At 37.8% G+C, this 16,337-nt stretch overlaps 1 protein-coding gene across 2 annotated transcripts in view; it reads left to right on the plus strand.

Annotated features, from left to right (window-relative positions):
* Positions 1–16,337, plus strand: part of vwa3b (von Willebrand factor A domain containing 3B) — a 75,799-nt gene extending 59,462 nt beyond the window's left edge. For both annotated transcript variants that reach the window (XM_002931645.4, XM_031897019.1), the window contains 6 exons: positions 7,362–7,466; positions 7,655–7,776; positions 11,531–11,623; positions 13,246–13,411; positions 14,840–15,074; positions 15,971–16,337. In XM_002931645.4, coding sequence (XP_002931691.3) covers positions 7,362–7,466; positions 7,655–7,776; positions 11,531–11,623; positions 13,246–13,411; positions 14,840–15,074; positions 15,971–16,172 — 923 coding nt within the window. In that variant the 3' untranslated portion in view covers positions 16,173–16,337. The remainder of the gene's footprint in view (positions 1–7,361; positions 7,467–7,654; positions 7,777–11,530; positions 11,624–13,245; positions 13,412–14,839; positions 15,075–15,970) is intronic.

Genomic DNA, 16,337 nt, shown 5'->3' on the forward strand with positions numbered 1-16,337 from the left:
ACAAACAAACAAAGTGTACATATACATGCCAGGTTACATCAGCCAATAAATTTAGTCCTTTCGACAACCCTTCACTTCTTCATGTTACAGTTACTGCATGCATTTTTTATTTCCTGCCAGGTGATCTCTAAGGGAGCCCATAAAGCATAACAAAATGGTGGCTCAAGCAAAAAAAGATTTAAAAAAGGGCAATATTTAATGATATGTATATGCCTCTTTAATAGGTCTCATATTATGACTTAAATTATTTGTTTGTTAATTAACCAATCATTCCAAAGGTATAGTTTTCCAAAGGTTTCAGTTTGTGGTCATGCGTTTAACCACCAAGCAGTGCATTCTTAAAGAGCAGCATGTTATTGAGTTTATGACTAAACTGAAATCAAAGTGAAGTGTAGTTTCTACAAAATATTCCATAAATGAATAGGGGAATAGGGGCAAAATGTTCTATATAGTCAGAATAGTTGTAAGTTTACTATTTTACCTTGTGATACATGTATGTCTTAATGTATGCCACTCACCATAAATATAAGTTAAACATATTAACTGGTCAGTAACATCAAACAATTAAATATAATGCACCATTTTATGTAGTACACCACAGTGTGCATTTCTAACATGCCTTCATCATTTTTAGAAAAGTATTTGTTTTAAGGGGACACAGGGGCCTGACAAATGACTGACGGTTAACAAAAGTTCAGATTACTGCAAAGAGCTGTGTGAAAGCAGTTTGTGTATTGTTTGGTAAACAGTGGCATCTGCCAGCTCATATGAAAAACTGGCAGGAATATACAATATAAGATATACTTGAAGAACATTTTGTTTCAGGTCATGCCTGGCTCTTTGTGGAAACTCCTTGTTACCCTTCAGTCAGTAGAATGTAGGACAGCCAAAGTGTACAGGTATATTATCCAGACCTTGTATGCTTGAGGCCTTGGGTTTTCTAAGTGATCTTATAAAGCAGTGCTGTGCAACTTCTGTACTAAGGGACAGAATTTTTCTGGCCTAAGTGGTGGAAGTAAATGGAAGTCAGTTTTGACCACCCCTCTTTTTTAAACCACGCCCAGGCAGGTAGAGTATGGCACACATAGGGAGCATAGGGCAGGCAGAGTATGGCACACACAGGCAGAGTAAGGCAAGCAGAGTATGGCACACAGGCAGTGTAGGGTAGGAAGAGTATGGCACACACAGGCAGCATAGGGCAGTTAGAGTATGGCACACACAGGCTGGGTAGGGCAGGCAGTGTATGGCACACAGGGGCAGCATAGGGCAGGCAGAGTATGGCACATACAGGCAGAGTAGGGCAAGCAGAATATGGCACACAGGCAGAGTAGGGTAGGAAGAGTATGGCACACACAGGCAGGGTATGGCACACACAGAGAGGGTAGAGAACAGGAATATATATAATAGGGTATCCCACGGGTATTTGCCCGACTTGCACATCACTACGTGCAGCGTTAAATTTGCTAATTCACATTCTTTTACACTTTTATGTTTTGCTTTGTTTGTATTTTCTGTCAGTCCTTGCTTTCAATAGATACTGAGATTGTCAGTTTTTGTAACTTTCCTTTTGTGGTTTATTTCTTACGATCTGTCCAACCTCTTCCGGTATAATTTACTGGATATGGCTTTTTGATTTATGGTGTGTTTTTAATTTGTGACTGTCGCTCTTTATGTAACATTCTCCTATAACAAATATCTATGTTATCACAATAATATACCCACATTTTCTAGCTATGCTAACACCAGCAAACTGATTATTTGCTCACACATGGTTTCTTAGCAACTAATTCCAAAATACACACGCACACCTGACTTCTTCACAAAAAATAAGCCCGGTGCTGTATAGTTTAAGGAGGGCGGCACCTCCACCATACAAAGAAATCAAAAGGAACTTACACCGCATGGTTAGAATGCTGAAGCAGGCATATGCCCTGTGTTTATTAATGCCAAGCCAAACAACACAACATTTTAGGGGTGGGCCCCCTTCACTGTGTGCTGGAGTTCCTTTTGATCTTTTAGCAACTACTTACACCTTTTTTGTGCCAATTTTAAGGGGGAGGAGTATAAGGTTTTAATGTTTGACAACAGAATTGTTGGAATAACAAATAAACTTTATTTATTGTTTACTTTTGTTGTTCAAAATAGATAATGGCTTTGGGCTGTACTATATGTCTCGGATTTTATAACAAGCGGCAAACTAGAACATTTTGTCCCTATTATACTTCATAGTCCCTTGTCTCTGAAATCCTTTCTCCTGATGGCAGCCGGATCACAGTTTCTTATTTAGCCATCCCAAGACACCAGAAGATTAGTTGTAGCCACTTACTACGACTAATCTGTATCATGGTACAGAGAAGCAAATTGGAGCAGAAAACCTGAAAATAAGAACAGTCTGTATTTCTTGCGGTCCCAAAAAGGGCATGCCTTAATCAATCATGTTATCATTATAATGAATTTGTATACTACCAGCAAAACTATTTATAAATATATATATATATATATATATAAAACAAGGGTTTTACAAATAAATACAGCATAAAACTGCAGGACTAGAGGGTCTGCTTCCAAGGGCTTATATATTAGTTAGATTCTCTACAGTGCAAATTGTCACCAACATTAAAATAGTAAAGTTAATTGTTACTGTTGGTTTCCTGGACATTTCTGAACTGCAATACAACCTGAAAACCAGAATCCTCCAGCTGTCAATCCTGTAGCACAACAACTGGAGAGGCACATGTTGCAGATTCTCATTGGTATCATTGGTGTTCATCGCTTTGTAGCCCAATAACATTGCTAAAAGCCAGCGGCAGACTCGGTGTTTAGGGCCCACCCCCCCAGCAGCCCTACACCCCCTCAGGGATCACCCACCCCCCCCTGAGGGGGTGTGCCGCCGGCCCAGTCTGACCCTGCGGAAAGCTGGATGCAGAAAGAAGAATATGCAAATTAATGCTAAGCAAGGTTTAAATCCCTGATGAACAGATTGCCTAATGGATTTTGCTGGATTTTCCAAGGCTGTCTGTTGCTTCTGAAAGTGACTGCAAAGATGAGAGATCAGAAAGCTGCCCACATAGAGTCCTGTTTACTCTGCACGTGCACACTGAACAAGCTGCAAGCTAGGCAAGGCCATGGGACTATACCACTTTACATAAGACCTTTATTGCCCTTCAACAATACATTCAAGCTTCAACAGCTTATTCGACAAAACATTTAAGTTTCAGAAGCTTATTTAAAATATTTTCACTTCAACTTTCTCCATACTTTAATATTATGCTCTTGATACATTTTTACAATCACCCACTTGCTGCATGACATGACTAATTAGTAACTGTTGCAATAACCACTTAATACTGTAATGGTCAGGTTAGTATTTTGACTTAGGTGTCGCAAGTTGCAGTGTACCAGTGACCAGTGTATCAAATACAGCCGCAGATCAATTGTAGAATTCCCCTATCCTTTACACAGTGCAACATTAATTACATGTGGTGAAATATAATTCCACAGATTTATAACACTGTGTTCTATTATAAATCTGCTTGCTCTGGGTGCACACATGGACCTTGGCATAGTATACCAATGCTGCTAGGTGCTTAATAGTGCAGATAGGGAGAGGTTTGACCACCATAGCCCTTTAGTTCAGCAGTGGATTCTGGCAAATGTCAGAATCATTATTTATAAGGCTGGTGGGAGGACCTGTGTACTAGAAATTGCAGGGTCTATTTTGGATCCAAATCCAGGCCTAAAGTTCAGTATTACCAGTCTGTGGGTGAGTGAATGGTACTCCAGTCAGTGGTGAGTTAGCTTGTTAATAAAGATTAGCAAATTCTTGTAAAGAAAGAATACCCAGAGCTACCCAAAAGGGGCTGATTATGTTTTCTGTGTTGTCGCTATAAGCTGAAATTCTTTTTCTTACTAACAACTCCTCCCTTAGTGCAGGAAACTTTAAGGGGTTGATTTATCAATGTTCAAATTCAAATATTTGACACCCTAAAACATGTTGATTGGAATTATGGCTTCCAAAACTTAACTGTTCGAAATTTATTAAGCACAAAAAAATGGTAAAACTTGACTGCAAAATGACTGCATCTAAAAGCTTGTAAATTCATTGAGAAGTCAGTGGAAGTTTTCCTAGGCAAAATGTTAGCTAGTTTTTCAATTCAAGTTTTTAAAGTTTTTCGATTTTTTTTTTGAGAGTTTATAGACCCAATAAAAATGATGAATAGAATACAAATTTGAAGCATTTGAGTTTTTTTACAGTAGTATTCAATCAAATGTTTTAGATTCATTATTTTTAATAAGGAAGTAAACATTCAAGTTTGGTAAAATTTCAAATTAATTTGAATTTAAAAAAAAGCTATTAAAATTCCCAAATCCCAATTTTGATAAATAACCCTCCCTGAGTAGGTGTAATCCTCTACAGGGTGTAGCCCAAATGTGGAATTATTTCCTACTCTATGAATGGTGCTTTTCTCTTCATGGTAGGTACTGGTCTATTTGACTCTATTTTGGGTATAATAAATAATTGTAATGCTATCCATGTAGTTAGAGAACAGAGCCAATAACCTACTGTGTGTATGTACTAATAGCAACAGGGGAAAAGGTGACTATATGATGAGAACCACAATACAAAACAGCTCAAATGAACAGGGGCCGCTTTACATGTATTTGTCAGTACAGGTACTGTATCCAATTAGGATTAATGAAATCTTCGTTGGGACCTTTCTGAATAACAGGTTTCCAGATAACGGATCCCATACCTGTATTATGCAATCGGCATGTTTCATGTATACACCTTCCTATTGTACAGCAGAAAATATAGAGGAAAAGAAAGAAAAAGGAAAACATCCAACTTATTGTGGTGTTAATCATTTACTTACGTGCATATTTTATTTTTTTCACAATACGTATTTTTTTGCCAATATAAAACAAACATTTTTCGCCATTTATTTTACGTCAAAACCATGAAAAACTCAAATGTAAAAATACACCATCTAAAAGCTGTTGAGGTCACGTAAAAATCAATGGGAGTTGTCTTAGGCAAATTGTAACAATCTTTAGTTAATTAAACGGTTTTATAGGTTTTTGGAGTTTTTTTTATTCGTAAGTCCATGAACAATTATAGGAAAACGTAAAAACGACAAAGTACCTGTTTTTCATTCTGCATTTGAATTCGCTTTTTCAGTTCAGATCTTTTAATAAATGACCAGACATTCATTGTTTTTGTGGAAATAAGTATATTCATGGTTTCAGAAAACTCTATAACCACTAAAATCAGAATGTTGATAAATCTGCGCCAAAGGTGTGCTCAAAGAAGTGGAAAATAGCATAAACCTCACATTTATGCGATTATGTACAGTAAACCGATGCTGCAATGTGAATGAAGCTGCAGACTTCTGTGTGTCCTTGAATCTAACAAATACAGAGACCACAAAGCACGAATCCCATGTAAATGAGTGACTATATAAGATGATTATTACCTTGTCCTTCATGCACAGGGAAGCTGTCTCTATAAACAAAGCATAACTCTTTTCCCAGAACAGTTTATTATCCTCAAGGTAAGAATCTGCACTCAGAGCCGCATATGCTCTAGTAAGTAAGCAGAAGCATTTGTATTGAGGAGAACGTAACTATGATACCTCAACACTGTGCCGTTCATGCTTTTAGCTGCTATTATGTTTGATTTCTGTGTTTGCAGAAAGCACAACTTTCAATTAGAAAATATATGTGTTCATTACACTTAAAGGAGAACTAAACCCTAAAAATAAATATAGCTAGAAATGCCATATTTTCTATACTGAACTTATTGAACCAGCCTAAAGGTTCAACATCTCTATAGTAGTAATGATACAGGCCTTCAAATTAGTCACAGGGGGTCACTGGAATCTGTTAGAAGTGTCAGCACCACTCACATGCTCTGTGTGTTCTGAGCAGCTGTAAGCCTTATAGGTCATCGCAAATTATCAAGCAGTAAATAAGGTTTGCATGTTATAGCGGGTGATGCTACAGGGCTGAAAATGGTTTCTGATGCTAATTGCATTGGTTTAAGAACTGTAATGCAGTACTAATCTGTATTATTTACTAATCAGCCTTATATCATGACAATTATATGCTATATATACAATATAGTTAGGGTCCCTAAGCTCAGTAACTGAGAGCAGCACAGAGCATGTGCAGTGAATCAGCAGAAAAGAACATGAGGAGGTACAGGGGTATCTTTGGAGGCACAGATCTTCCCTGGTAAAGGGCTGGGGTTGCCTGGGGCTGGTACAGAAACCAAAACATAATCTATCACATTTCTAGCCTATTTCTTTAGTTAAGCTTTAGTTCTCCTTTAAAGGGGACGTTCACCTTCACAAAATGTATTGTTTTCCAATAGTACACCATAACAATGTGATTCCTTTTTTTTAAAGTCTATTTTTTAAGTTTTAAAAACATACTTCCTTTTACCTCTCATGTTCGCCAGTAGAAACTCATTAAGCCAGGTTTCCAACTATCAAATTTGTTTGCTATAGTTGTTGCTTTCATTACTTTTATCTTTAATTATGTTTATACTAGAGTGACTGTTACAGTTTAGGGCTCTGGCACACGGGGGAGATTAGTCGCCCGCGATAAAACTCCCTGTTCGCGGGCGACTAATCTCCCCGAGTTGCCTACCCCTGCCATCCCACCGGCGAACATGTAAGTCGCCGTCGGGATGGCAGACGCGGCGGCGCGATTTCGCGACTCGCGAGTCTTTTTCGGCGATTCCCTGAAATTGCCCCGCCGCGTCTGCCATCCCGCCGGCGACTTACATGTTCGCCGGTGGGATGGCAGGGGTAGGCAACTCGGGGAGATTAGTCGCCCGCGAACAGGGAGTTTTATCGCGGGCGACTAATCTCCCCCGTGTGCCAGAGCCCTTAAGGGCCATGACAGACAGGGAGATTAGTCACTCGCAAGAAATCTCCCTTATCACGGGCGACATTTGATACCATTTCTATTGATTCTTGCTTTGATTGCTGCACCTTTAGTCGTTGTTTTGGTTAATTTACAAGTATTACATAACCGGCGTCACTCAGTGGTGGTATAGCCCAATGAATAGTGCAGTGTACCATGTCAGCAGTGGTATTAAAAACACTAATGCTCAATTTTAGTAGCATGTTAATTGACAAAGTTTTCTCTCAGAGGACCTTGGCAGCAATACCCTTGTACCATTGGTAGAATGACATTTTAGAAACACTAAATAAATATATACATATATATATTTAACCAGAAAAACGAAAAGATAGGAATGGTTAGGAAGTGCATGTACATTTGTAAAAGTCTACATTATCTCTCTACGGCAATATTCATAAGTGCATTCTCTGCATGCTCTATTTTATTTCTAGACCTCCATTCCAGTCTTATCAATAAAAGCCAATCATACAAGTGCCCACTCGTTCCTGGACAGAATGTTCTAGCTCGATCTTCATACACTGGATGGTATGAGAAAGGTAAAATCCTGGACAAATTACTTACTCCCAAAACAGATAATTCATTTTGTTGTACTATTGGATTTCATTTTTTTACTTAAACAGAATGTCCGCAGGATTAAAATTGAATGATTTTAATGGCAGTTTTTCTCTGTTAATATTGTGGTTGCTTGCCTTGTTCTAATTTCTGTTTAACATTTTCATTTTAGGAACTGTAATTCATGATTGCGGGGATTTCAGTTATTTTATTAAGAGATCCTCTGGAGAGATTGCAAGGATGTGGCGAGAAGATGTGTTTAGTGATACTGATGACTACGAGAAAGATATCAAGGTATTAGTTATATAGATCAATAACAGAAGAGAACAGAAGAATAACAACTAATTTTCAGAGTAATATAACAACTGATTACTGGTAGCAGCAGATGAGCCAGTAGAATTTGCATCTAAAATGCAATGGCTTACTATAGCTGGACCAAACATTGCTCCTGTTACTACATTACAGGTATGGGACCCATTATCCAGAATGCTCAGGACTTGGGTTTTTTTTGGATAAGGGGTATTTCCATAATTCGAATCTCCTACCAAAAGTCTGCTAAAAACATTATTTAAACAGTAATTAAAGCCAATAGGACTGTTTTGCCTCCAATAAGGATTAATTATATCTTAGTTGGGATCAAGTACAAGGTACTGTTTTATTATTACAGAGAAAAAGGAAACACATTTTTAAAAATGTGAATTATTTGATTAAAATGGAGTCTATGGGAGATGGGGTCCCATACCTGTACCTGCATTTAGGGTTATACACTTTTCCCTAAACCATTTACTTGCAACCAGTGAGCAGTTAGCTTTAAGTGGTGCAATAAAAGCAACAACTTGGTTTTATGAGTTATTGTACTACGTCAAATGGTAATTTTACTACCAACCCAGCAGTGTATGTTACATTTAGGGGCCAATTTACTAATCCACGAACAAATCGAAAGTGTCCGAATGCGCTTTTTTTTTCGTATTTTGGGATTTTTGTTCGTCGCCGTCGCGACTTTTTCGTAAATTGTCGCGAATTTTTCGTAGCCGTTACGACTTGTGCGAATTGTTGAAACTTTTTCGTAGCCGCTGCGAAAAAATCGGAAAGGTTTGCCCGCCGTTTACTAGCGCTCAATACGAAAAAGTCGAGACAATTCGAGCAAGTCGTAACGGCTACGAAAAAGTAGCGACAATTCACGAAAAAAAGTCGCAATGGCAACGAAAAAATCGCAAAAAATACGAAAAAGTCGCAAAATGTTCGTTTCCAATCCGATTTTTTCCCATTCGGGATTCGGATTCGTGGATTAGTAAATCAGCCCCTTAGAGTAATATATGGTACAAACGATAGGTGGATTACTGATGGACATGATCATTTTTAGCAAATGAATGAAGACAAAATTCCGGATGGACTAGTTTAAGGTTATATTCAACCTTTAGTCCAGGTGCCCGAACCGCAAAAAACCTTCAGCTCACAGGAAAACTCCAAAACAAAAATACCTCAAAATGAGAAAACAAGGCTGGCACTAGAAAAAACTGGACCAATCAACAAGTGGTGCAATTAAAACATATTTTTATTTAAAAAAAAAAAAAAGCATCTCAAACATTTTGTGCCAAAATAGACTAAAGAATCTTTTGAAACAACAGTATTTAAAGCTAAAACAACCAATCACATTGCAGAAATATATAAACAATGACGGAACCCAATTTTTCTACTAATCTAATAACTGTTGTCAGATTGGTAGATAAATCAGGTTCCGTTCTTGGTTATTTAATTCTGCAATGTGATTGGTTGTTTTAGCTTATATACTGGTTAAAGTTTATTAATGCTGTTTTTGCCACTAAATCAACCTTTAAGGGTTACTCTAAAAAATTATATTCCTGACTATTAACTTACTGCTTGCATTAGCTTCATTTGGAAGATTGTGTTCTCTATCTATTGTGGTGCAAAATTACTCAGATTGTTACCAGTGGTTTTTATCCCAATGTATTAACAGGAACGGGGTCAAATTCAAGTGATACAATAAAATCAGCAGTCAGAGCTTCAGAAGCAACACTTACATAACAGTACCTGATAATTTACAATAATCACACTTGGCTTCCAGCAGCAGCTCCCTAAACCTCATTCCCTATACCCCTGACCCTAAGTTCTGCTCCTAAAGAAAATAAATATAGGATCTAAGCTTCCCTTAACTAGTCTGCATTCACCATGTCCTCCTGCCTCAACTTGCAAATCTCACTCTTTACTGGAACCTCATATGGAAAGCTTGGGTGCATATTAATTCCTTTCCTGAGAAGTTCCAGGAAGGGCAACCTATATTTTTGGAGGCAGGTAGTAGTACCAGTAATTGCAGTACACATATTGGGTGACTGGAGAGAATGTATTATTTTTTTAATTTACATCACTAATTCAACGCCCACAGTGGACTGCTGGTTCTCAATCAGTTACTTTGGTAAGAGTATATGATCATGATAGATGATAGGATATATCAATACATGAAAAGCAGCAGAACTTAGCTTATTTCCCCTTAATGCTACCAACAGCTATTGGTGAAAATAAATAATTTCTCTTTCTATTATAAGACTTACTGACCATTTCCAACACATTGCAATCACTTTGAGACTCTTTCTTTCCAATTTTTGGAGCCCTTATTTGCTTGCTACAGCATCTCCCCAATCTTTGCACTCATTATTAAGCACAAAGCTACACCAATACTCATAATACAGTAGTTTGTGGCATAGCCACTGTCCCATTAAAAGTAAAATTTTCAAAGCCTAATGATAAATCTTTGAATTGAAACATGAAAGAAAAGCATTGCAATATATTTGAAACCAGATCTCAAGAAAGCATTTCTGCCACACATTAATCATCTGAAACATTTGATTTTTTTAATGAAGCTCCTGGGAGAAAAATGAGAACATAACACATTTACTTAAAGAAATGATTAAGCCTACATCATATGTTGAAGTTGAACATTTATTAAAACATCAGCAAAATCTCTTCCTGTTCAGAGAGAAGCATCTGCTAAATATACCAGTAAAGAGAAGTGTGTCAAGGGACATTATTAATGCTTGTGGTCTATGCTCTGCTATGGTATACATGGTATGTTTCTGATCTCTAGTGATGACTTTAATGCACAGGACATTTCTGCATTTCATGAGTTTACCTTTAGTCGGATACCTTAATGTTACGTTTAATAGCTATGAATGGGGTCTAAAGCTGTGATTAATTTAAAACCACCCGGTAATAAAGAGTTAAAGCTGACTCTGTGGGCTGTAATTCTTATGTGGACATATATCCGTAGGGTGGGGTTTGTATGTCACCTAGCTATTATTTATTTTATAATGTAACAAAGAATAGGTGGGTACAGTAGCCACCAAATTTCTTGTGGCAACATGCAGAATAAGCCTCAAACTATGTTAGTTCTAGGTGAGAAAAGGCTAAATGCAGCCACTGTATAATGAGATCAGCGTGAGTGGGAGTTATTAAACTCTTTTGTGTACTGGTTGCCTGTTAGTTTTGGCCTGATATTTAAAAACATCTATTACCTGCCACATTCTGCTACCATGTTAGCTTGAAGTTTTCAACTTCTTCACCACAAAGCCTGAATCATGAATATTGCTTCCAGGCATTCATATACTATACCATGAAATATGTGTAATCGTATGAGGCAAACTTTGTTTTATTCTACTATTTTTTATCTGTGCAAATTTCCCCACCTGTATTTTTATAGCGGAGAGATGCAAAACTGTATTACTTTCCTTAAGCAATAGAAACAATATTTCCTATCAAACTGCAGCTATATATGGTTACAGAGATGGTTTATTTATTGAGAATTAGACTTATACTGACCTGAATCCTCTCACTACCATTTCCTACCCCTTAACTAAATCCCATGCCATGCCATTGTTACTTAAAATTCTCTATTGTTGTAACATGACATGGTTCCTGTCATTGCTATTGTCAGAATTACTCTAAATATAAACCTTTTTTTAAACTGCAGAAGGTTTTTAAATAAACAGTTATGGCACTGAATGAAAACACTAATTATCCATTGTTTTTGCAGGATTCTGATCCAGTGATTGTGGCTCATCCCCTGCATGAAGGATGTTATTGTCCAGGGGTGGTATTAAAAGTTATGGCAGATTTAAAATTGGTGGTAAGATTTAATAAAACACATTCATTTTTATAGTCCTATTCATTTTGAAGGACACAAAACAGTAATGGTGTATCTCTAGGAATTTCTATAACTATAAATGATTGAGAGGCTGTGGGTGTTCAAGGGGAAGAGATCATAGATGTCATGTGATCACCTGATGCAAGCTGACAATGAACTCATATCACTCATATCAAATTACTAGAAAATAAAGCTCTCTTGCCAGTTAGGGTCAGCAGTGCTTCTTCAGAAAGCTGTGTCATAACAGATCAACAGACTTCTGGTATACCTCATTAAGGAGGCGACAAAGAAATGTCTAACACAATTGCTGGAATTACTTTCCATCGGGCTTGCAGAAATGAACCTGCAGCTAGAAAATTCATCCACTTTTCAGGGAATAAATATAAATGTTCCACACCAGTGATAACATTAGCCGTGTTGTATTTTAGACAGGTGTAGTATAGAAAAGCTGAAGTTTGTGGGCTTAGAGAGAGAGGTCAATAAATCTCACACCGAAAAATAGTTTGCTTCTAGAACATGTATGATTAAATGCATTGTTTTACCCTAGTTTAGTGTAAACTATTGTCCGGTTTCCTCAGCCACACAAGAAACATTATTGCTGCAGGATAAAATAATTGATTATATTGTTTTCTATAGGAAGAGTCTCAGCAATTTATAGTGCATGTGGTTTGTGCCCCTCAGATTATTAAACCAGCATGTGAAACATGGAATATGCTCCATACTTAAAGGAGAACTGTAAACCAAAACAATGTAGGTCTCTATAAAAAATATATTGCATAAACAAGACATTGGGTACTCCTAAATAGAAAATTGCTATTTTAAGAATTAAGGGTCGCCTCCTAGGATCATAGGCTTCACAGTGCACACAAACAAGCCAAGGCACACATACATGCTAGGTCACATCAGCCAATTAATGGACAGAGTTCTGCCTTTTCCTTCCAGACATCTTCCTGTTACAGTTAGAGCTGCATTATTTCTGGTCATGTGATCTCTGAGAAGGCACACAGCCCATCACTAAATGGTGGGTCAAGGGAAAGGATGTAAAAGGACAATATTTACTGATATATATATATATATTTCAGTTTGGCGAAATTCTTAAATAGGTCACTTAACATAATATATGTTGGTCAAGTTTTCATTTGGGAGTATTCTTTTCATTTAAGCAAATCTCCAGTTCTGGACTTCAAATAGCTAATCCAAGATGGTGCCAGGCAGGGAGACAGTATCCCACTATCTCTAACACCACCATCCCCAGAGATTTTAAGTCAGACAGTCTTTTCTCTCAGCTTCCCAGTAGTGAGGCTGGAATAGCAGACAATTTACTTGTCTACTTACTATACGGATGAAGTTGGCAGATACACCACTTTATGCACTTTGCCTATCATTATAAATAAGCTATAGATATTATTTTAGAAATGATATGGGTACAAGGGTTGCAGGGGTTCACACCTCACTTTTCTTAGCCAGGATTGCTAAGATTCTGAATTAGTGCGCACATGGCTGATACAGTGAAATATTGTTTACTGTGGTTTATTGAAATAATATCCATTCACCATTTTTCTGCTAAATGTGATGGTGTTTGTTACTTTTGCCAAAATTTCTAGGTAAAGTATTATGATAAGACTGAAGATTTGGTCCCAAGAGAACAAGTTTTTTTAACAACTATAGAAAGATTTGAGAGGGACACTACATATATCACAGAGTGTGAAGAGCGATGGGTTAGTCAGCCGGTTGTTGCAAGGAATGACACAACTGGGACTTTTCAACTAGGTAAGGAGGTATATATTTTGATGAACTACTGAAAAAAAGTGATTTATTTTTAAAGAGAAGGAAAGGTAAAAACTAAATAAGCTTTATCAGAAAGATCTATGTAAATACAGCCATAAGCACTTACAAAAATGCTGAGAAAGTCCTCTATCAAAAGAAACACAGGCTTTCTGTTCTTTTTTTGTGTGTACATGTTCTTCTCTGTCAGACCTTTTCAGAAAGATCCTTCTGGGCACGGCACAAGTCTTTTCAGTTTGCTCTTCTCTCCCTCTCCCCTGCCTTTCTCCTTCTCCCCCTCCCATCATCTCTCTTTCCCCCTTCCAACTGTGCTGTAATCTGAGCTACCAGCAGCCAGAGCTGCAGCACAGAAGCTACTGTGGCCAAGCTAAAATGGCAGCTGCTATCTTAAACAAACAGGGGGAGCTTCTAGTGCTTTAAAGCTTTCTTAAGAATAAATATAGCGTTCTAGCTTGCACTATTGTGACTAATCTATATATAGTCATTTTTAAATCTCATTCAGTGACCTGCTAGTATAGAATTGGTTTGGTATTATAAAAAGATGATGTAAAACAGGAGATCTATCTGCAGGGTCGGACCACGGGTGCAGGGCCAACCGGGGCTTCAGCCTCAGGGGCCCCTTCACCCCCCAATGTCCCCCACCGCCTTTACCCCCCCCACAGGGGCCCCCAACACCCTCCAACCCCCTCTCCCAAGTGCTCCAAAATGAAATATACCTGGGAGGCGGAAGGAGACCGGTGGATTGCGGGAGCGCCTTGGGTTTTTTCCCCGGCGGCCCAGTCCGACGGTAATCATCTGGAATGCTTGGGACCTATGGTTTTACAGATATGTTTTTCCCATATTTTTCATAATTGGGGCACCAAGCTGTAGAGATGCTAAAAAAAATGTAAACATTAAAAAAACCTAGTATGGTTTGCCATCAGTACACATAGAGAGTGGAGGAATAATATGAACTAAAGAAGAAAAGGCACATGCCTTGGGTGCAGTTGCATTGGGGGGCAATGGTGGGGGGGCGAGTGGAAACAGCAGAAGGGAGCAATTGGCAAGGAAGCAGCACAAACAACTACATACTGAGCAGCAGAGTTGGAAGGTTGGCTGGGAATGTGCAGGGAGACCCTAGGCCAAGTAGTATTGCATTGGGCACCAATAGTACTTTACATACATTTACATACTTTACTATACATTTATGGCAAAATTATTACAAAGAAATAGCAATTTCATTCTAAAAAATAGCTTTTTTAAACAGGTCTCAATAGGAAATAGTAATGGCATATTTCGGAGGTTTCTGGATGATAGGTTTGCAGATCAAAGATCCTACACCTTTATTGTAACGTTGAAGACTTTTTTCCTGTTCATATATGCTTTCATGCATAGTTAGGCTGTGCTGTTTATGCTGTGCTTCTATTCTCTCAGCTGAAGTGCAGAAGCGCATTGGTAATGGGAAGCAGTACATCATTTGCTGGGCAGATGGGAAAACTGCAAGACAAGACATTGCGTGGATCTTTGGGAAATTTAGCCAGCCACATGTACTAAAAGTTGGTGCCCACGTCCTGACTTTAGCAAATCCATCTTCCCTCACATTTTTACCTGGCATTATTACTGGGTACAATGGAGCACGGCTAAAGGTTACATTTTGCAATGGCAATAGGTAAGTGAATTTGGTATATAAAGGGGCAGATGTATCAATATTATCATATTGGGGTATATATATATAAGTTCAGACAGGTCGGCCCTCACGAAAAATAAGCAATAGAAGCCTGGGTGCAGTCTTCACAAACGTAGATTATCAATCAAAAAATAGGCCGCTCCACACAGGACTTATCACAAAATTTTGTAGTTTATTAGGTAAATAATGAAGAACTGATGTTTTGGCCACTCCTGCAGCCTTTCTCAAAGTTAACAAACAAAGAACTAAACTTAGAATCGTAGCAAAGATAGGTAGCCGTTAGGACACTTTGTTGCTACGATTCTTTTCTAGGATACTAGGCGCTTTGCTCTAATGTGTATTCATTTCTGAACCACATGACTTTAAAAAAGTAATTATGAACTCCAACAACAAATTAATCGGTGTATATTGACTTTGATGGTTTGCACACTGTAAACCGGCGCTGAACGAAATGGATATGGACACATGGTAACGATCGTTATTTATTTATTTATTTACATTGACACCAAGACGCGACAAGTATTTTTACTATGTACATTTTTTCATTTTTTGACTTTGCCTTCTGGTTTGACACTTTATTGGTTTTTGGATTTCACCTGTTGTATGTGTAAATTGTGTATATCACTGAAAGGTACGTCATGCCCACGTCACAGTCTGTGTTTCCCGCAACACTGGGTATTTAAGTTTGGTTCTTTTTTTTCGTTTGTTAATTTTGAGAAAGGCTGCAGGTCTTCGTTATTTACCTAATAAACTACAAAACTTTGTGATAAGTCCTGTGTGAAGCGGCCCATTTTTTGATTGATTATATATATATACATATATATATACCAGTGCTTAGACACTCTTGATTAATGAGGTTTCTGCCTAATATCTTCTAGCTGCCAGAATGTGGAACCCCCTCACTGCTTTGGTCTCTCTGAGAAGAAATTCAGCATGGCTGTGGCATTTTTCCATCAACAACAAAACCATGAAAAAGATGGCAGTGTAGTAGGCTCAGATACTGAGAATGAAGACTCGCTGTCAGAGATCTCCTCTATCACCCTATCATCAAGTGATTCAGAAAGTGAAAAGAGTGACTAGAAATGCACATAATTTGAACATTTACGTATTCTAGATCTGAAAAAGGAAGTTTCTAATGAGTGACTGATGTATATTTTATCCCATGCTACCTACAAGATTCAATGTGAAAAGTTATGGCTGAACTAAAGGATTCAATAAACTTTAATATATTGAGATTTATTACAA

Source organism: Xenopus tropicalis, chromosome 2, assembly GCF_000004195.4.
Source record: "Xenopus tropicalis strain Nigerian chromosome 2, UCB_Xtro_10.0, whole genome shotgun sequence".
Lineage (NCBI taxonomy): Eukaryota > Metazoa > Chordata > Amphibia > Anura > Pipidae > Xenopus > Xenopus tropicalis.